This window comes from Chiloscyllium plagiosum, unplaced genomic scaffold (assembly GCF_037043375.1).
Source record: "Chiloscyllium plagiosum isolate Xiang-an unplaced genomic scaffold, Cpla_swu_hap1 HiC_scaffold_14, whole genome shotgun sequence".
In the NCBI taxonomy this organism is placed as follows: domain Eukaryota; kingdom Metazoa; phylum Chordata; class Chondrichthyes; order Orectolobiformes; family Hemiscylliidae; genus Chiloscyllium; species Chiloscyllium plagiosum.
In genome coordinates this window covers 79,300,466-79,324,208 of record NW_028270152.1, presented here as the reverse complement: position 1 = coordinate 79,324,208, position 23,743 = coordinate 79,300,466, and the positions used below count along the sequence as shown (strand labels likewise).

Below are 23,743 nucleotides of genomic sequence, written 5' to 3'. Positions count from 1 at the left end.
CACACACGTCTCTCTCACACACACACACACGTCTCTCTCACACACACACACACGTCTCTCTCACACACACACACACGTCTCTCTCACACACACACACACGTCTCTCTCACACACACACACACGTCTCTCTCACACACACACACACGTCTCTCACACACACACACACACGTCTCTCTCACACACACACACACGTCTCTCTCACACACACACACACACGTCTCTCTCACACACACACACACACGTCTCTCACACACACACACACACGTCTCTCTCACACACACACACGTCTCTCTCACACACACACACACACGTCTCTCTCACACACACGTCTCTCTCACACACACGTCTCTCTCACACACACGTCTCTCTCACACACACACACACGTCTCTCTCACACACACGTCTCTCTCACACACACGTCTCTCTCACACACACGTCTCTCTCACACACACGTCTCTCTCACACACACGTCTCTCTCACACACACACACACGTCTCTCTCACACACACACACACACGTCTCTCTCACACACACACACACACGTCTCTCTCACACACACACACACGTCTCTCTCACACACACACACGTCTCTCTCACACACACACACACGTCTCTCACACACACACACACACACGTCTCTCACACACACACGTCTCTCACACACACACACACGTCTCTCTCACACACACACACACGTCTCTCTCACACACACACACACACACGTCTCTCTCACACACACGTCTCTCTCACACACACACACGTCTCTCTCACACACACACACGTCTCTCTCACACACACACACACGTCTCTCTCACACACACACACACACGTCTCTCACACACACACACACACGTCTCTCTCACACACACACACACACACACGTCTCTCACACACACACACACACACGTCTCTCACACACACACACACACACACGTCTCTCACACACACACACACGTCTCTCACACACACACACACACACGTCTCTCACACACACACACACACGTCTCTCACACACACACACACACACACGTCTCTCACACACACACACACACACGTCTCTCACACACACACACACACACGTCTCTCACACACACACACACACACGTCTCTCACACACACACGTCTCTCACACACACACACGTCTCTCACACACACACACACGTCTCTCACACACACACACGTCTCTCACACACACACACGTCTCTCACACACACACACACGTCTCTCACACACACACACGTCTCTCACACACACACACACGTCTCTCACACACACACACACACGTCTCTCACACACACACACACGTCTCTCACACACACACACACGTCTCTCACACACACACACGTCTCTCACACACACACACGTCTCTCACACACACACACACGTCTCTCACACACACACACACGTCTCTCACACACACACACGTCTCTCACACACACACACACGTCTCTCACACACACACACACACACACACACACACACACACGTCTCTCACACACACACACACGTCTCTCTCACACACACACACACACACGTCTCTCTCACACACACACACGTCTCTCTCACACACACACACACACACACGTCTCTCTCACACACACACGTCTCTCACACACACACACGTCTCTCACACACACACACACGTCTCTCACACACACACACGTCTCTCACACACACACACACGTCTCTCACACACACACACGTCTCTCACACACACACACACACGTCTCTCACACACACACACGTCTCTCACACACACACACGTCTCTCACACACACACACACGTCTCTCACACACACACACACACGTCTCACACACACACACACACGTCTCACACACACACACACACGTCTCTCACACACACACACACGTCTCTCACACACACACACACGTCTCTCACACACACACACACGTCTCTCACACACACACACACGTCTCTCACACACACACACACACGTCTCTCACACACACACACACGTCTCTCACACACACACACACGTCTCTCACACACACACACACGTCTCTCACACACACACACACGTCTCTCACACACACACACACGTCTCTCACACACACACACACGTCTCTCACACACACACACACGTCTCTCACACACACACACACGTCTCTCACACACACACACACGTCTCTCACACACACACACACGTCTCTCACACACACACGTCTCTCACACACACACACACGTCTCTCACACACACACACACGTCTCTCACACACACACACACGTCTCTCACACACACACACACTCTCACACACACACACACGTCTCTCACACACACACACACGTCTCTCTCACACACACACACACACACACGTCTCTCTCACACACACACGTCTCTCTCACACACACACACACACACGTCTCTCTCACACACACACGTCTCTCACACACACACACACGTCTCTCACACACACACACACGTCTCTCACACTCACACACACACGTCTCTCACACACACACACGTCTCTCACACACACACACACGTCTCTCACACACACACACACGTCTCTCTCACACACACACACACACGTCTCTCTCACACACACACACACACGTCTCTCTCACACACACACACACACGTCTCTCTCACACACACACACACACGTCTCTCTCACACACACACACACACGTCTCTCTCACACACACACACACACGTCTCTCTCACACACACACACACACGTCTCTCTCACACACACACACACACGTCTCTCTCACACACACACACACACGTCTCTCTCACTCACACACACACACGTCTCTCTCACACACACACACACACGTCTCTCTCACACACACACACGTCTCTCTCACACACACACGTCTCTCACACACACACGTCTCTCTCACACACACACACACGTCTCTCTCACACACACACACACACGTCTCTCTCACACACACACACACGTCTCTCTCACACACACACACACGTCTCTCTCACACACACACACACGTCTCTCTCACACACACACACACGTCTCTCTCACACACACACACACGTCTCTCTCACACACACACACGTCTCTCTCACACACACACACACGTCTCTCTCACACACACACACACGTCTCTCTCACACACACACACACGTCTCTCTCACACACACACACACGTCTCTCTCACACACACACACACGTCTCTCACACACACACACACGTCTCTCTCACACACACACACACGTCTCTCTCACACACACACACACGTCTCTCTCACACACACACACACGTCTCTCTCACACACACACACACGTCTCTCTCACACACACACACACGTCTCTCTCACACACACACACACGTCTCTCTCACACACACACACACGTCTCTCTCACACACACACACACGTCTCTCTCACACACACACACACGTCTCTCTCACACACACACACACGTCTCTCTCACACACACACACACACGTCTCTCTCACACACACACACGTCTCTCTCACACACACACACACGTCTCTCTCACACACACACACACGTCTCTCTCACACACACACACACGTCTCTCTCACACACACGTCTCACACACACGTCTCTCTCACACACACACACACGTCTCTCTCACACACACACACGTCTCTCTCACACACACACACACGTCTCTCTCACACACACACACGTCTCTCTCACACACACACACACGTCTCTCTCACACACACACACACGTCTCTCTCACACACACACACACGTCTCTCTCACACACACACACGTCTCTCTCACACACACACACGTCTCTCTCACACACACACACACGTCTCTCTCACACACACACACACGTCTCTCTCACACACACACACGTCTCTCTCACACACACACACGTCTCTCTCACACACACACACACGTCTCTCTCACACACACACACACACGTCTCTCTCACACACACACACGTCTCTCTCACACACACACACACGTCTCTCACACACACACACGTCTCTCTCACACACACACACGTCTCTCTCACACACACACACGTCTCTCTCACACACACACACACGTCTCTCTCACACACACACACACGTCTCTCTCACACACACACACACGTCTCTCTCACACACACACACGTCTCTCTCACACACACACACGTCTCTCTCACACACACACACGTCTCTCTCACACACACACACACACGTCTCTCACACACACACACACACGTCTCTCACACACACACACACGTCTCTCACACACACACACACGTCTCTCACACACACACACACGTCTCTCACACACACACACACACGTCTCTCACACACACACACACACGTCTCTCACACACACACACACACGTCTCTCACACACACACACACACGTCTCTCACACACACACACACGTCTCTCACACACACACACACACGTCTCTCACACACACACACACACGTCTCTCACACACACACACACACGTCTCTCACACACACACACACACGTCTCTCACACACACACACACGTCTCTCACACACACACACACGTCTCTCACACACACACACACGTCTCACACACACACGTCTCACACGTCACACACACACACACGTCTCTCACACACACGTCTCTCACACACACACGTCTCTCACACACACACACGTCTCTCACACACACACACGTCTCTCACACACACACGTCTCTCACACACACACACGTCTCTCACACACGTCTCTCACACACACACACGTCTCTCTTCACACACACGTCTCTCACACACACGTCTCTCTCACACACACGTCTCTCTCACACACACGTCTCTCTCACACACACGTCTCTCTCACACACACGTCTCTCTCACACACACACACACACGGTCTCTCACACACACACACACGTGTCTCTCACACACACACACACGTGTCTCTCACACACACACACACGTGTCTCTCTCACACACACACGTCTCTCTCACACACACACGTCTCTCTCACACACACACACACGTGTCTCACACACACACACACGTCTCTCTCACACACACACACACGTCTCTCTCACACACACACACACGTCTCTCTCACACACACACACACGTCTCTCTCACACACACACACACGTCTCTCTCACACACACACACACGTCTCTCTCACACACACACACGTCTCTCTCACACACACACACGTCTCTCTCACACACACACACGTCTCTCTCACACACACACACACGTCTCTCTCACACACACACACACGTCTCTCACACACACACACGTCTCACACACACACACACGTCTCTCACACACACACACGTCTCTCACACACACACACGTCTCTCACACACGTCTCTCACACACACGTGTCTCTCACACACACACACACGTGTCTCTCACACACACACACACGTGTCTCACACACACACACACACGTGTCTCACACACACACACACACACACGTGTCTCACACACACACACACGTCTCTCTCACACACACACACACGTGTCTCTCACACACACACACACGTGTCTCTCACACACACACACACACGTCTCTCTCACACACACACACGTGTCTCACACACACACGTCTCTCTCACACACACACACACGTCTCTCTCACACACACACACACACGTCTCACACACACACACACACGTCTCTCACACACACACACACGTCTCTCACACACACACGTCTCTCACACACACACGTCTCACACACACGTCTCTCACGCACACACACGTCTCTCACACACACACACGTCTCTCACACACACACACGTCTCTCACACACACACACGTCTCTCACACACACACACGTCTCTCACACACACACTCACACACACGTCTCACACACACACACGTCTCACACACACACACACGTCTCTCACACACACACACACGTCTCTCACACACACACACACGTCTCTCACACACACACACACGTCTCTCACACACACACACGTCTCTCACACACACACACGTCTCTCACACACACACACACGTCTCTCACACACACACACACACGTCTCTCACACACACACACACGTCTCTCACACACACACACGTCTCTCACACACACACGTCTCTCACACACACACGTCTCTCACACACACACACACGTCTCTCACACACACACACACGTCTCTCACACACACACACGTCTCTCACACACACACACGTCTCTCACACACACACACGTCTCTCACACACACACACGTCTCTCACACACACACACACGTCTCTCACACACACACACACGTCTCTCTCACACACACACACACACGTCTCTCTCACACACACACACACACGTCTCTCTCACACACACACACACACACGTCTCTCTCACACACACACACACGTCTCTCTCACACACACACGTCTCTCACACACACACCTCTCTCACACACACACACACGTCTCTCTCACACACACACACACACACGTCTCTCTCACACACACACACACGTCTCTCTCACACACACACACACACGTCTCTCTCACACACACACACACACACGTCTCTCTCACACACACACACACACGTCTCTCTCACACACACACACACACACGTCTCTCTCACACACACACACACGTCTCTCTCACACACACACACATCTCTCTCACACACACACACACGTCTCTCTCACACACACACACACACACATTTCTCTCACACACACACACACACGTCTCTCTCACACACACACACACACGTCTCTCTCACACACACACACACGTCTCTCTCACACACACACACACACACGTCTCTCTCACACACACACACACACACGTCTCTCTCACACACACACGTCTCTCTCACACACACACGTCTCTCTCACACACACACACACGTCTCTCTCACACACACACACACACGTCTCTCTCACACACACACACACGTCTCTCTCACACACACACACACGTCTCTCTCACACACACACACACGTCTCTCTCACACACACACGTCTCTCTCACACACACACACACACACACGTCTCTCACACACACACACACACGTCTCTCTCACACACACACGTCTCTCTCACACACACACACACGTCTCTCTCACACACACACACACGTCTCTCTCACACACACGTCTCTCTCACACACACACGTCTCTCTCACACACACACGTCTCTCTCACACACACACACACACGTCTCTCTCACACACACGTCTCTCTCACACACACACACACACACACGTCTCTCTCACACACACACACACACGTCTCTCTCACACACACACACACACGTCTCTCTCACACACACACACACACGTCTCTCTCACACACACACACACACGTCTCTCACACACACACACACGTCTCTCTCACACACACACACACGTCTCTCTCACACACACACACACGTCTCTCTCACACACACACGTCTCTCTCACACACACACGTCTCTCTCACACACACACGTCTCTCTCACACACACACACACACGTCTCTCTCACACACACACACACGTCTCTCTCACACACACACACACGTCTCTCTCACACACACACACACACACGTCTCTCTCACACACACACACACACGTCTCTCTCACACACACACACACACGTCTCTCTCACACACGTCTCTCTCACACACGTCTCTCTCACACACACACACGTCTCTCTCACACACACACACACGTCTCTCTCACACACACACACACACACACGTCTCTCTCACACACACACACACGTCTCTCTCACACACACACACACGTCTCTCTCACACACACACACACGTCTCTCTCACACACACACACGTCTCTCTCACACACACACACGTCTCTCTCACACACACACACGTCTCTCTCACACACACACACACACACACATACACACACACACACATCTCTCTCTCACACACACACACGTCTCTCTCTCACACACACGTCTCTCTCACACACACACACACACGTCTCTCTCACACACACACACACGTCTCTCTCACACACACACACACACGTCTCTCTCTCACACACACACACACGTCTCTCTCACACACACACACACGTCTCTCTCACACACACACACACGTCTCTCTCACACACACACACACGTCTCTCTCACACACACACACACGTCTCTCTCACACACACGTCTCTCTCACACACACGTCTCTCTCACACACACGTCTCTCTCACACACACGTCTCTCTCACACACACGTCTCTCTCACACACACGTCTCTCTCACACACACACACACGTCTCTCTCACACACACACACACACGTCTCTCTCACACACACACACACACGTCTCTCTCACACACACACACACACACGTCTCTCTCACACACACACACGTCTCTCTCACACACACACACGTCTCTCTCACACACACACACACACGTCTCTCTCACACACACACACACACGTCTCTCTCACACACACACACACGTCTCTCTCACACACACACACACACGTCTCTCTCACACACACACACACACGTCTCTCTCACACACACACACACACGTCTCTCTCACACACACACACACGTCTCTCTCTCTCACACACACGTCTCTCTCTCTCACACACACACACGTCTCTCTCTCTCACACACACACACGTCTCTCACACACACACACGTCTCTTTCACACACACACTTGTCTCTCTCACACACACACACACTTGTCTCTCACACACACACACACACTTGTCTCTCACACACACACACACACTTGTCTCTCTCACACACACACACTTGTCTCTCACACACACACACTTCTCTCACACACACACACTTCTCTCTCACACACACACACTTGTCTCTCTCACACACACACACTTGTCTCTCTCACACACACACACTTGTCTCTCTCACACACACACACTTGTCTCTCTCACACACACACACTTGTCTCTCTCACACACACACACTTGTCTCTCTCTCACACACACACTTGTCTCTCTCTCACACACACACTTGTCTCTCTCTCACACACACACTTGTCTCTCTCACACACACACTTGTCTCTCTCACACACACACACTTGTCTCTCTCACACACACACTTGTCTCTCTCACACACACACTTGTCTCTCTCACACACACACTTGTCTCTCTCACACACACACTTGTCTCTCTCACACACACGCTTGTCTCTCTCACACACACGCTTGTCTCTCACACACACACGCTTGTCTCTCACACACACACGCTTGTCTCTCTCACACACACGCTTGTCTCTCTCACACACGCTTGTCTCTCTCACACACGCTTGTCTCTCTCACACACTCGTGTCTCTCTCACACACACTCGTGTCTCTCTCTCTCTCTCTCTCCCTCACACACACGTTTTTGTTCTCTCTCCCTCACACACACACTTTTTTGTTCTCTCTCTCCCTCACACACACACACTTTTTTGTCTCTTCTAACTCTCTCTCACACACACAGACACCCTTGTTTGTCTCTGTCTCACACAAACACTGAGACCTTCTCTTCGTCTCTCTTTCACTCTCACACAGACTCACTCTGTTAGTGGCACAGGTACGCATAGGGAGTGTCATTCTGTTAGTCTGTCTCTCTCTCTCTCTCTCTCTCTCTCTCACTGCTGCTCGTGGCTGGGACTTACTGGAGAACCTCTCGCTGCTGCAGGTTGTACTTTCCACCCGTTTTGATTGCTGCGTTATGAATAGCTTCGATTGCTCGGTCAATCGACTGTAGAACCAGATCCTGTTGATTTAACTTGAAAACAACAGAAACAGGACTGAGTCTATGTGGTGATCCTTAAGTGCAGCACAACTTTAATGAACAAACAAGTGTAATTATATCAACATATTCTCACAAAGAAACAATGCCTCATCACACAGAACTATACTGGGCCAGTGAGGTTACAGTTTCTATCGCAGCTACATATGAACAATTCCATGTAAAATGATTATGTATTTCACCAAAACAAGAAACTAATCATTTCAATTGTAAAGCAGGACTCAATGCAGTCCCATCCAGTCACCAACGCTGGTGAACTAACGGTGAGGAAGAGGCTCCAAAAACCTGCCTTCTCAATGTCATCTCAGCAAAAAGACGAGGCAAAAACTTTTCCAACACTTTTGTATCCAACTCCTGAGTCAACCTCAGCAACTGCTTTCTGAAGACCCCACAATTTTAGCAGATTCATGTATTTTGAGGAAACGCCTGAGCACCAGACACCGTCATGGTCTCAGCTCGGGTGCAGCTCCAGTACAGTTACAACACCAGCATCTGCCCGGCAACATGGAAATTCCCAGCCAAGTACTGTTCATAGCAAAGAGGACAAATGCAATCAGGCCAAACACTGTCCCATGAGATTACCCCGATGACGAAAGCAATGGAAGGCGCTCTCGACCTGCTATCAAGTAGATCTTACTCAGTTATCAACTGCTTATCGATGCTCAGCTGGGGATCTGCTCTATCCTGACCTTGTTACAGCCTTGGTTCACGTACAGACAAAAGATCCAACTCCAGGAGGTGCAGGAGTGTGATCCCCTCGACATCAAGGCACAATTCAATGGAATTGGGCAGCCGATCGTCGTTGAAAACTGAAGACAGTGAGGATTCGAGCAGACAATCGGCGTAATCACACCTCATTCAAAGAAAACCAGTTGAGGGAGATCAGCCATCTCATCCCTTTGAGCACCGGAGCAAGAGCTCCTCAGGGCAGTAACTTCCACTCAGTCACCTTTGCTTGGTCAGAGAACAATTGCTGACAGTTTGCTGTGTTCACCTCTGACCTTAATTCTTCATATACTGGAGCAGTGACTCACGTTCCCCAGTCTTCCATCAAACCGAATGTATGTGGTGTTTCAGTGCAGACAGCTGCCGAGCTCAACTGTCCAAGACTCACATTGTTCACATTCACTGGCTGTTTTTAGCTGACCCCTTATGTCTTCACATGTAGCAGAGGCTGAGAAACTCTGATGCACGGGATACACTGCACAGCAACAGGCCAAGGTCTCACCCACTGAAAAGGAAAAGAGCATCAAGTGCATGGGATATGATGTCCGCTGAGTCACATATCCAAACATGAACTTCCAATATCAAATTGTCATCTTTCTGCAGTTACATTCCTGAAACCATTTTTGTAGGAGCAACATGGGTCAGAAGTTCACTATGTATGGACCATGCTGAGGTAGGATATTGAATCGGCTCAGTGGAACACTGGCAGGAAGTATTATTCGCTAAATCATATCCTACTCACTGGCAGTCTGGATCAGCAAGGGCCAATCAACTCCCAATCTCCTTAGCTCAAACACGGCCAGGAAAGCTGAATTCCAGAAGTGAGGAAAAGATGACTCCCCTTTGCATCAAGACCACATTGACCAAAGTGTGGCATCAAGGAGTCCGAGCAAGCCTGGAGTTGATTGTAATTTAGGGAAAATCTCTGCTGGTTAGAGTCATACTTGGCAAACAGGAAGATGGTTTTGGTTCCTGGAGGTCAGTCATCTCAGCTCCACGACATCTCTGCAGGAGTTCCCCTGGATCGTGTCTGAGGCCCATCAATGACATTCTGTCCCTAAGACAGTCAGAGTGGGGATGTCGACTGATGATTGCACAACGTTCGACACTACTCAACGCCCCAGATACTGAAGCAGACCATACTCAAATGCAGTAAGACTTGAATAGTCTCAAGTTTGGGCTGACAAATGGCAAGTACCATTCATGGGATGTACCTATTAGAGAAGGTGCAATAAATAAAGATGATCTTAGCTATCTGTAAGAATAATAGGGTGGTTATGGTAGGGGATTTTAATTTTCCAAACATAGACTGGGACTGCCATTGTGTTAAGGGTTTAGATGGAGAGGAATTTGTTAAGTGTGTACAAGACAATTTTCTGATTCAGTATGTGGATGTACCTAGTAGAGAAGGTGCAAACTTGACTGACTCTTGGGAAATAAGGCAGGGCAGGTGACTGAGGTGTCAGTGGGGGAGCACTTTGGGGCCAGTGACCATAATTCTATTCGTTTTAAAATAGTGATGGAAAAGGATAGACCAGATCTAAAAGTTGACGTTCTAAATTGGAGAAAGGCCAAGTTTGACGGCATTAGGCAAGAACTTTCGAAAGCTGATTGGAGGCAGATGTTCTCAGGTAAAGGGACAGCTGGAAAATGGGAAGCCTTCAGAAATGAGATAACAAGAATCCAGAGAAAGTATATTCCTGTCAGGGTAAAGGGAAGGCTGGTAGGTATAGGGAATGCTGGATGACTAAAGAAATTGAGGGTTTGGTTAAGAAAAAGAAGGAAGCATATGTGAGGTATAGACAGGATAGATCGAGTGAATCCTTAGAGTACACGGGCAGTAAGAGTATGCTTAAAAGGGAAATCAGGAGGGCAAAACGGGGACATGAGATAGCGTTGACAAACAGAGTGAAGGAGATTCCAAAAGATTTTCACAAATGCATTAAGGGCAAAAGGGTAACTAGGGAGAGAATAGAGCCCCTCAAAGATCAACAAGGCGACCTTTGTGTGGAGCCACAGAAAATGGGGGAGATACTAAATGAATATTTTGCATCAGTATTTACTGTGGAAAAGGATAGGGAAGATATAGATTGTAGGGAAATAGATGGTGACATCTTGAAAAATGTCCAGATTACAGAGGAGGAAGTGCTGCATGTCATGAAATGCATAAAAGTGGATAAATCCCCAGGACCTGATCAGGGATACCCAGGAACTCTGCGGGACGCGAGGGAAGTGATTGCTGGGCTCTTGCTGAGACATTTGTATCATTGACAGTTACAGGTGAGGTGCCGGAAGACTGGAGGTTGGCTAACGTGGTGCCACTGTTTAAGAAGGGCGGTAAAGATAAGCCAGGGAACTATAGACCGGTGAGCCTAGCATCGATGGTGGGCAATTTGTTGGAGGGAATCCTGAGGGACCGGATTTACATGTATTTGGAAAGGCTAGGACTGATTAGGGATAGTCAACATGGCTTTGTGTGTGGGAAATCATGTCTCACAAACTTGATTGAGTTTTTTGAAGAAGTAACAAAGATGATGAAGGCAGAGCAGTAGATGTGATCTATATGGACTTCAGTAAGGCGTTCGACAAAGTTCCCCATGGGAGACTGATTAGCAAGGTTAGATCTCATGGAACACAGGGGGAACCAGCCATTTGGATACAGAATTGGCTCAAAGGTAGAAGACAGAGGGTGGTGGTGGAGGGTTGTATTTCAGACTGGAGGCCTGTGACCAGTGGAGTGCCACAAGGATCGGTGCTGGGTCCACGACTTTTCATCATTTACATAAATGATTTGGATGTGAGCATAAGAGGTACAGTTAGTAAGTTTGCAGATGACACCAAAATTGGAGGTGTAGTGGACAGCGAAGAGGGTTACCTCCGATTACAACAGGATCTGGACCAGATGGGCCAATGGGCTGAGGAGTGGCAGATGGAGTTTAATTCAGATAAATGTGAGGCGCTGCATTTTGGCAAAGCAAATCTTAGCAGGACTTATACACTTAATGGTAAGGTCCTAGGGAGTGTTGCTGAACAAAGAGACCTTGGAGTGCAGGTTCATAGCTCCTTGAAAGTGGAGTCGCAGGTAGATAGGATATATTGAAGAAGGCGTTTGGTCAGAGTACTGAGTACAGGAATTGAGAGGTCATATTGCGCCTGTACAGAACATTGGTTAGGCCACTGTTGGAATATTGCGTGCAATTCTGGTCTCCTTCCTATTCGAAAGATGTTGTGAAACTTGAAAAGGTTCAGAAATGATTTACAAGGATGTTGGCAGGATTGGAGGGTTTGAGCTACAGGGAGAGGCTGAACAGGCTGGGGCTGTTTTCCCTGGAGCGTTGGAGGCTGAGGGGTGACCTTATAGAGGTTTACAAAATTATGGGGGGCATGGATAGGATAAATAGACAATGTCGTTTCCCTGGGGTCAGAGAGTCCAGAACTAGAGGGCATAAGTTTAGGGTGAGGTGAAAGATATAAAAGAGACCTAAGGGGCAACTTTTTCACAGAGGGTGGTAAGTGTATGGAATGAGCTGCCTGAGGAAGTGGTGGAGACTGGTACAACTGCAACATTTAAGAGGCATTTGGATGGGTATATGAATAGGAAGGGTTTGGAAAGATATGGGCCGGGTGCTGGCAGGTGGGACTAGATTGGGTTGGGATAGCTGGTCGGGTTGGACGGAAGGATCTGTTTCCATGCTGTACATCTCTATGACTCCATAAATAGACCTTGGAGTGCAGGTTCATAACTCCTTGAAAGTGGAGTCGCAGGTAGATAGGATAGTGAAGAAGGTGTTTGGTATGTTTCCTTTATTGGTCAGAGTATTGAGTACAGGAGTTGGGAGGTCATGTTGCGGCTGTACAGGACATTGGTTAGGCCACTGTTGGAATATTGCGTGCAATCCTGGTCTCCTTCATATCGGAAAGATGTTGTGAAACTTGACAAGGTTCAGAAAAGATTTACAAGGATGTTGCCAGGGTTGGAGGATTTCAGCTATTGGGAGAGTTGTGAATAGGCTGGGGCTGTTTTCCCTGGAGCATCGGAGGCTGAGCAGTGACCTTATCGAGGTTTATAAAATCATGAGGGGCATGGATAGGATAAATGGGCAAAGTGTTTTCCCTGGTGTGGGGGAGGCCAGAACTAGAGGGTATAGGTTTAGGGTGAGAGGGGAAAGATATAAAAGAGACCTAAGGGGCAACATTTTCACGCAGAGAGTGGTACATGTATGGAATGAGCTGCCAGAGGAAGTGGAAGAGGCTGGTACAATTGTAACATTTAAGAGCCATCTGGATGGGGATATGAATCGGAAGAGTTTGGAGGGATATGGGCCGGGTGCTGGCAGGTGGGACTAGATTGGGTTGGATCGAAGGGTCTGTTTCTGTGCTGTACATCTCTCTGACTCGATGACACAAGTGCCATAGAATGATCATCTTTATTTAGAGAGAATCTAACCATCACTCCTTCTATTCAATACCATTATGATCACTGAGTCCTCCACTGTCAACATCTTGGAATGAACAATCAACCAGAAACTGAACCAGCCATGTAAATACAGTGGTTACATGAGTCAGTCAGAGGTTAGGAATCATACGGTAAGTGACTCTCCTCCTCAATCTCCAAAGTCCAGAATCTACAAGTCACGAGTCAGGAGTATGCTGGAATACTCTCCACCTGCCTGGATGAGTGCAGCTCTAACAACATGTAAAAACCTTGTGCTCTCCAGGACAAAGCAGCCGCTTGTTAGGCGCCACATCCACTCCCTCCACCACCGATGCTCAGTCGCAGCATTGTGTACTACATACAAGGTATGTTGCCAAAATTCTCCAAAGATCCTCAGACAGCACCTTCCAAACACACGACCACTTCCATTTATAAGAATAAGGGCAGCAGATACATGGGAACACCACCCCATGCAAGTTTGCTTTCAACCCATTCACCATCCTGAATTGGAAATATATCACTGCTCCTTCACAGCTCAAAATCCTGGAATTTCCTCCCTAACGGCATTATGGGTCAACCTACAGAATGTGGACTGCAGTGGTTCAAGAAGGCAGCTTACCACTACCTTCTCAAGGGCACCTAGGGACGGGCAATAAATGCTGGCCCAGCCATCGATGCCCACGACCCATGAATGAATTAAAAGAGTTGAAAGTTAATGGAGGAGGTGAGAAAGTACAGTTAAGACTTTCAGGTCAGCCATGCTGTTATTGAATCAGAGAGCTGTCCCATGGGGCCAAAGGGCCTACAGCTGTTTCTAAGTTATTGTGGTGCAGTTCAATAGTTACTCAATAGACATGACACCAACTTCCCAGTGTCCTTAGGGAAGGCCATGTATCCACTTTGTAGGTGACAGTTCTGAAACTGATGATAATGTCAGCTTTACTTTCTAATCCCTCTGGACACGTATAGCTTCTACCCCAACCCTAAATGTTGCTGTTGGTGGGATGGTCTTTCATCCTCCACACTGTGACAAATGGGAGTGGTCAGTTGCGAGTGTGTTTGGGGTCAGGGGTGAGATAAGCATGTGTTGTGTGTGTCTTTCGCCCAACATACTCCTGCCTTTGTTGCTGTGATTTTTGATTGTCCCACTGTGCTGGCTCCTATCATTCATGTCTTTGTCAGGACATTGGTTAGGCCACTGTTGGAATATTGCGTGCAATTCTGGTCTCCTTCCCATCAGAAAGATGTTGTGAAACTTGAAAGGGTTCAGAAAAGATTTACAAGGATGTTGCCAGGGTTGGAGGATTTGAGCTATGGCGAGAGGCTGGGGCTGTTCTCCCTGGAGCATCGGAGGCTGAGGGATGACCTTATAGAGGTTTATAACATCATGAGGGGCATGGATAGGATAAATAGACAAAGTCTCTTCCCTGGGGTGGAGGAGGCCAGAACTCGAGGGCATAGGTTTAGGGTGAGAGGGGAAAAATATAAAAGAGACCTAAGGGGCAACTTTTTCACGCAGAGGGTGGTAAGTGTATGGAATGAGCTGCCAGAGGAAGTGGTGGAGGTTGGTACAATTGCAACATTTGGATGGGTATATGAACAGGAAGGGTTTGGAGGGATATGGGCTGGCTGCTGGTAGGTGGGACTAGATTGGGTTGGGATAGCTGGTCGGCAAGGACGGGTTGGACCGAAGGGTCTGTTTCCATGCTGTACATCTCTGTGACTATGACTCAGCACGGGGCTGGTGGTAGCAGTCGAGTCCTGAGCTCTGGATCATCAGACACAGGTTCAAGTCCCACCCGTTCAACAGGTTTGACATAGCATGGCTGAATACGTTAATTTGAAAAATGTCTGTTTGGTCCCATTTTATTCTGGTTAGTCCTTACAAAGACGATAGGAAATTCTGTTAGCAGACCAGATCTTTAAGAATCTGTTATTTCAGGTACAGGTCAGCTGAATTCCAACAAGGGTAAAAGGTAACGGAGTCATTGAGGGAGATAGAGAATGTGATTTTTTTTGTGTCAAGGAAAGACTGTGCATGATGAATGGCAGGTGAATGCTTCACACGTGAAACAGGTCAAAATGCAATAGATTAACAGAGAAAAGGGAAATAAGATGGACAGCAGAGAATCCAAGAATAGAATGAGAGTCAACATAAAAGGGAATCTAAAATTCTCCTACTTGCCTGTAAACAGTAAGCATAGAATATTGCTATTTGGGACAAAGAGCTGACACGGAAGACTCAAAGCAAAGTTAGAATACACATTTTTTTTGTTACTCTTTCAGAGGATGTGGGCATTGTTGGCCAAGCCAGCATTTGATGCCCATCCCTAATTGCCCTGAGGGCAGTTAAGAGTCCACCACTTTGCTGTGGGTCTGGAGTCACCTGTCGCCCAGACAAGGAAAGGGTGGCAGATTTCTTTCCCTGATGGACATTAGTGAACCAGATGGGTTTTTCCAACAATTAACTATGGTTTCACTGTCATCAGTAGATTCTTAATTCGAGATTTTTTATCGAATTCAGATTTCACCATATGTTATGATAGGATTTGAAATCAGGTCTCCAGAGTATTAGCTGACTTTCTGGATTAATGGTCGAGTGATAACACTAGGCCATTGCCTCCTGAATTATTTGTACTCACAGCCCACAGAACATTACACGCAGTACAGCCCTCGATGTTACGTCGACCTGTGGAACTAATCTGAACCCTATCTATCCTACACTAATCCATTGTCATCCATATGCCTGTCCAATGACCAATTAAATGCCCTTCAAGTTGGTGAGTCTACTACTGTTGCAGACAGTGTGTTCCACACCCCTACTACTGAGTAAAGAAACTACCTCTGACACCTGTCCGATATCTATCACCCCTCAATTTAAAGCTATATCCCCTCGTGCTAGCCATCACCATCCGAGGAAAAAGGCTCTCACTGTCTACCCTATCTAACCCTCTGATGATCTTACATGTCTCAATTAAGTCACCTCTCAACCATCTTCTCTCTAATGAAAACAGCCTCAAGTCCCTCAGCCTTTCCTCATGAGACCTTCCCTCCATACCAGGCAACATTCTAGTAAATCTCCTCTGCACCCTTTCCAAAGTTTCTATATCCTTCCTATAATGTGGTGACTAGAACTGTACACAATACTCCAAGTGCGGCCGCACTCATTATAATACTCAAATACTCACTAAATATTAATGAATATTTTGCAACGTGAAGAGGAATCTGACAAAATATTGGGAGAAGCAGAGATAGCGGAGACGATCAAAGAGAAAATTGATTGGTGGGATGTAGTAGAAAGATATGTATAGAGACTTCACAAGTCAACTTAGATGGTTGACATCCCAAGTGGCTAAGGGATGTTGGAGGGGAGAGGGGAGACAACAGAAGGTTTGCAATAATCTCCCTGAAATATGGGGGAAGGTGCCAGAGGATTAGAGAAAGGCAAAAATGTGACACCCTCACTCAAGGAAGGGTGTGAGGAACTACAGGCGAATTAGCTAACCATCAGCAATGGGTAAGATAATGGAAGTAATAAATAACTAGTGGGGGAAAAGAATAATTAACAGGCACTCAGGCAAGTTTGAGTGAATTAAGAGGAACCACCATGGATTTGTAAGAGACAGATTAAGCCTATACAGATTTTAAGAAAACATTTGACAAACATCACAAAGGCTAGTTACAAAATTGAAGCTCCTCTATAAGGGAGTCAGACTGGATTTAAAAAATTGGCTTAACAACAGAAGCCACGTAAAGTGGTTGTTTCTCAGACTAAGGATGGTAGAAAGTAGGGTCTTCCTAACTTCACAGTTGTCTTAGATATTGAAGCAGACTAACATTGTTAACTTGCTGATGACACCAAACTTGAAGGAAGATAAATAGTGAGGTTGATACCGACTACAAGAGGGCAGAAACAGGTTGGCATCGTGTGTTCCAAATGGTTTTGGCAGCTGAGGGAGAACGCTTGCTACGAACTTGCCCTTTCTCCATCTAAGGCTGAGCCCGGTTTGCCAAGTGCTGGGGTCTCCATTTCTGCAAGGAGGGGTTTCAAATAGTGACATCGATTCCGACAACAGCCCTTCCAGATGACCACATTAGCAGGCTCTGAATAACCTCTGCCGGACCAACAGCTATTCTGTCTTTCTTTGTTTCTCCCACAGAGTACCATTTGGGCAAAGTTACCTTGTTCAGCTCTGTAATTTATATACTTGCACGTGGGATTGGAAAGTGTGCACACGCACGCAGGTCACAGAAATCAGTACGCATTTTCACATTTTCATCCTTTGATCTTAATAAAACTAACCCCTAACTTAAGTAAAAAAACTGACTGGTTCTTTGTAATCACACACATTGACAGTTAAGTACATGCTGAACTTGTAAGTGCACTTTTTAAAATTCAAAAACAAACAATAAGTAGGAAAAGATGAGGATATCCTGAACAAATCTCCTCATCTTGTAACAACCTGGATATAGCTGTAATCAACAAACAGCTTTGAGTACTGCATCGAGTTCTGGCCACTATACTGTAGGAAAAGCCTTGACAAGACGCAGAGGAGATTTATCAGGCTAGTTCCAGGGAAGAAGCACTTTAGGTCTGACGTAAGGCTGGGGGACATAAGGTCATTCTCCTTGAAGAGGAGATTCAAGGACAGATTTGATCAAGGTTTTTAAAAATTCATCAGTGGCTAGGTCAGCAATCATTGCCCAGGTCAGCAATCATTGCCCATCCTCAACTGCCCAGAGGGTAATTAAGAGCCAACCACATTGCTGTAGATCTGGAGTCACATGTAGGCCAGACCAGACAAAGAGGGCAGATTTCCTTTGCTAAGGGACACTAGTGAACCAGATAGGACTTTTCCTGATACTGATTTCACGATCATCATTAGTCTCCAGACTTTTTATTGAATACCAATTCTACCATCTGCCATGGCGGATTTGAATGTCGGTCCCCAGAACATTACCTGGGTCTCTGGATTAACAGTCTAGAAATAATACCACGCTGAGACTCACTCAATCTGCAATGTCAACCGATTTCTCTCCACAGATGCTGCCAGACCTGCTGAGCTTTTCCAGCAATTGCTGCTTTTGTTTCTGATAATACAAGGCCATGACAGTTCTGTCTGAGACAGATACATTGAAAGATAGTAAATAGGAAGATTAAGCCAGTCTGCCCTTTGAGCCTGCTCCCCATTCAATTTGATCACGGTTGACTAATCTTGTTTCTCCTCATCTGCTTTGACCTCTTTAGACGACATCAAACTCCTTTTTGAAATCGTACATTTTTTTTTAACCTCAACTGCTTTCTCTGATAGTGAATTGCACAGGCTCACCAATCTCCGCATGAAGACATTTCTCACCTCAGTCATGAAAGGGTGACCCAATATCCTTAAACCATGACTGCTGCTCTGGACTCCCTAGTCACTGATAACATCCTTCCTGCGTTTACCCTGTATAGTCCTGTTATAACTTTCAAGATTTTTACGAGACCTCACCTCATTCTTCTGGAATCCAGGAAACATAATCCTAACCAACACAACCTCTCACACATCATTCCCACCATCCCAGGAATCAGTCTGGTAAATCTTCATTGCCCTCCCTCAATAGCAAAGTTTGCAGATGACACTAAGTTTGGTAGAGTGGCAGATAGTGAAGGGGACTGTCAGAGAATACAGCAGGATATAGATAGATTGGAGAGTTGGGCAGATGAAGTTCAATCCGAGCAAATGCGAGGTGATGCATTTTGTAAGATCCAATTCAAGAGTGAACTTATACAGTAAATGGAAAAGCCCTGGGGAAAATTGATGTACAGAGAAATCTGGGTGTTCAGGTCCATTGTTCCCTGAAGGTGGCCACGCAGGTTAATAGAGTGGTCAAGAAGGCATAGGGCATGCTTTCCTTCATCAGACTGGGTATTGGTACAAGAGTTGGCAGGTGATGTTACAGTTGTATAGGACTTTGGTTCGGCCACATTTGGAATACTGTGTATAGTTCTGGTCGCCGCATTACCAAAAGGATGTGAATGCTTTGGAGTGGGCGCAGAGGAGGTTCACCAGGATGTTGCCTGGTATGGAGGGTGCCAGCTATGAAGAGAAGTTGAGTAGATTAGGATTATTTTCATTAGAAGGATGGAGGTTGAGGGGGAACCTGATGGATGTCTATAAAATCATGAGAGGTACAGACAGGGTAGATAGCAAGAAACCTTTTCCCAGAGTGGGTGACTCAATTACTAGGGATCACGAGTTCAAGATGAGAGGGGGAAGGTTTAGGGAAGATATGCATGGAAAGTTCTTTACTCAGAGGGAGTGGGTGCCTGGAACACATTGCTAGCGGAGGTGATAGAGGTGGGCACGATAACATCATGTAAGATGTATCTAGACAGATACATGAATGGGCAGGGAGCAGAGGGATACAAGTCCTGGGAAAATAGGTAACAGGTTTAGATAGAGGATCTGGATTGGCGCAGGCTTGGAGGACCGAAGTGCCTGCTCCTGCGCTGTAATTTTCTTTGTTCTTCCTTATCCTTCCTCAGATAAGGAGGTCAAAATTGTACACGCTACTCCGGATTGGTTTGTACAATTACAGCAAAATCTGCCTGCTCCTGTACTCGAATCCTCTCATTATTAAGGAGAACATATCATTTGCCTTCTTCACTGCCTGCTGCACAAGGATACCCAGGCCTCATTGCACATTCCCCTCCCAATTTATATCCAGACAATTATCTATCTTCCTGTTTTGCTCCCAAAGTGGATCAACTCACATTTATTTACGTTAAACCATGGTCGAGCGAGGGAGCCACGAGGTCATGCTGCAGCTGTGCAAAACTCTGGCGCAGTATTGTGTGCAGTTCTGGTTACCGCATTCCTGAAGGACATGGAAGTTTTGGAAAAGAGTCAGGAGGAGATTTACCAGGATTTTGCCTGGTATGGAGGGAAGGTCTTGTGAGGAAAGGCTGAGAAACTTGAGGCTGTTTTCATTCGAGAGAAGAAGGTTGAGAGGTGACTTAATTGAGACATATAAGTTAATCAGAGGGTTAGATAGGGTGGGCAGTGAGAGCCTTTTTCCTCGGATGGTGATGGTTAACATGAGGGGCATAGCTTTAAATTGAAGGATAATAGATATAGGACAGATGTCAGAGGTAGTTTCCTTACTCAGAGAGTAGTAGGGGCGTGGAACTCACTGTCTGCAAAAGTAGTAGACGCACCACTTTAAGGGCAATTAAGTGATCACTGGATAAAAATATGGATGAAAATGGAAGTGTTTAGGTGAGATGGGTTTCAGATTGGTTTCACAGGTCTGCGCAACATAGAGGGCTGAAGGGCCTGTACTGTGTTGTAATGTTTTATATTGCATCTGCCATGCACTCACTCAACTTGTTCAAGTCACATGTAAACATCATTGCATCATCCTCCTCACAGCTCACCTTCCCACCCAGTTTTGTGTCATCTGCACATTTTGAGATATCACATTTAGATCCCTTACCTAAATCAATAATATGTTGTAAATAGCTGGAGTCCTAGCACTTATCCCCACAGTACCCCACTATTCATTGCCAACCATTTGGACAAAGACCTGCATATTCCTACTCTTGGTTGTCAGACAGGGAACAAATTTTCTACCATCTCAACACATTACCACAATTCCATGCACTTTAATTTTATAGTCTTATCACGAAATATCTTATACAGCACCTTTCAAACCAATGACCACTCCCATTCTGAAGGACAAGGGCAGCAGATACATGGGAATGTCACCATCCTGACTTGGAAATCTATCATCTTACCTTCACTGTTGCTGGGTCAAAATCTTGGAACTCCTTCCCTCAGATTACTGTCAACCTACAGCACATGGACTACAGCAATTCAAGAAGACAGCTCACCACCATTTTCTCAAGGGCAAGTAGGGACAGTCAATAAATGCTGGCCAGCCAGTGACTCCCACGTCCCATGAGTGAATGATTTTTTTAAAATGTAGGACTTTGTCGCGCATGTGTCACAATGTATCAGTGGTTATCACCGCTGTGTTATAGTGGCAGGGTTACAGGTTCAATTCCACCCTCAGGACTCGGTCTGTGTGGAGTTTGCACATTCTCCTCATGTCTGCGTGGGTTTCCTCCGAGTGCTCTGATTTCCTCCCACAGTCTAAAGATGTGCAGGTTACATAGATTGGCCCATAGCATCAATGGATGTGCAGGCTAAGTGGATTAGCTATGGGAAATTCCTGATGTCTATTTTCCTGCTCCTCGGATGCTGCCTGACCTGCTGTGAATTTCCAGCACCACTCTAACCTTGACTCTAATCTCCAGCATCTGCAGTCTTCACTTTCACCTAGCTATGGGAAATGCAAGGTTACAGGGATGCTCTTCGGAGGGTTGGTGTGGACCCGATGGGCTGAATAGCCTGCTACTGCACTGTAGGGGTATGATTGTCAATAGCCTTCCGGAAATCAAAATCCACTGGCACCCTTTGATCAGCTCGACTAGTTACATCCTCAAAGAATGCCAGTACATTTGTCAAACACATTTTCCCTTTCTGATCCTGCAATTGGGTTCCCAAGTGCTCAACTATTAGATCTTTTATAATGGGCTCGAACATTTTTCCCACTACCGACATCAAGCTGACTAATCTATCATACCTGGCTTTATCTCTACTTGCTTTTTTAACCATAGAGGTTACATTAGCTATCTCCAAACTATCAGGATTATTCCAGCGTCTCTAGGATCTTCAGAGAAAGTGAGGATTGCGGATGCTGCAGAGTCAGAGTTGAAAAGTGTGGTGCTGGAAAAGCATAGCAAGTTAGGCAGCATCCGAGGAACAAGAGAGTCGACGTTTTGGGCCTGAAACATTGATTCTCCTGCTCCTCGGATGCTGCCTGACCTGCTGTGCTTTTCCAGCACCATACTTATTGATTCTATAGAATTTTAGATGACCACCAA

The 23,743-nt window shown here is 47.5% G+C and overlaps 1 protein-coding gene across 4 annotated transcripts in view; it reads right to left on the bottom strand.

The window, feature by feature from the left end:
• The window catches only part of nckipsd (NCK interacting protein with SH3 domain), a 253,601-nt gene that overhangs the window by 148,784 nt on the left and 81,074 nt on the right, over positions 1-23,743 (bottom strand). For 3 of the 4 annotated variants that reach the window (XR_015759438.1, XR_015759439.1, XM_087994556.1), the window contains exon 2: positions 9,514-9,626. The exons of the other annotated variant lie outside the window; for it this stretch is intronic. Coding sequence is in view for 1 of the 3 variants with exons in the window: in XM_087994556.1 (XP_087850682.1) it covers positions 9,514-9,626 (113 nt within the window). In the remaining 2 variants the exon portion in view is untranslated. The remainder of the gene's footprint in view (positions 1-9,513; positions 9,627-23,743) is intronic. 4 annotated transcript variants of the gene reach the window in all.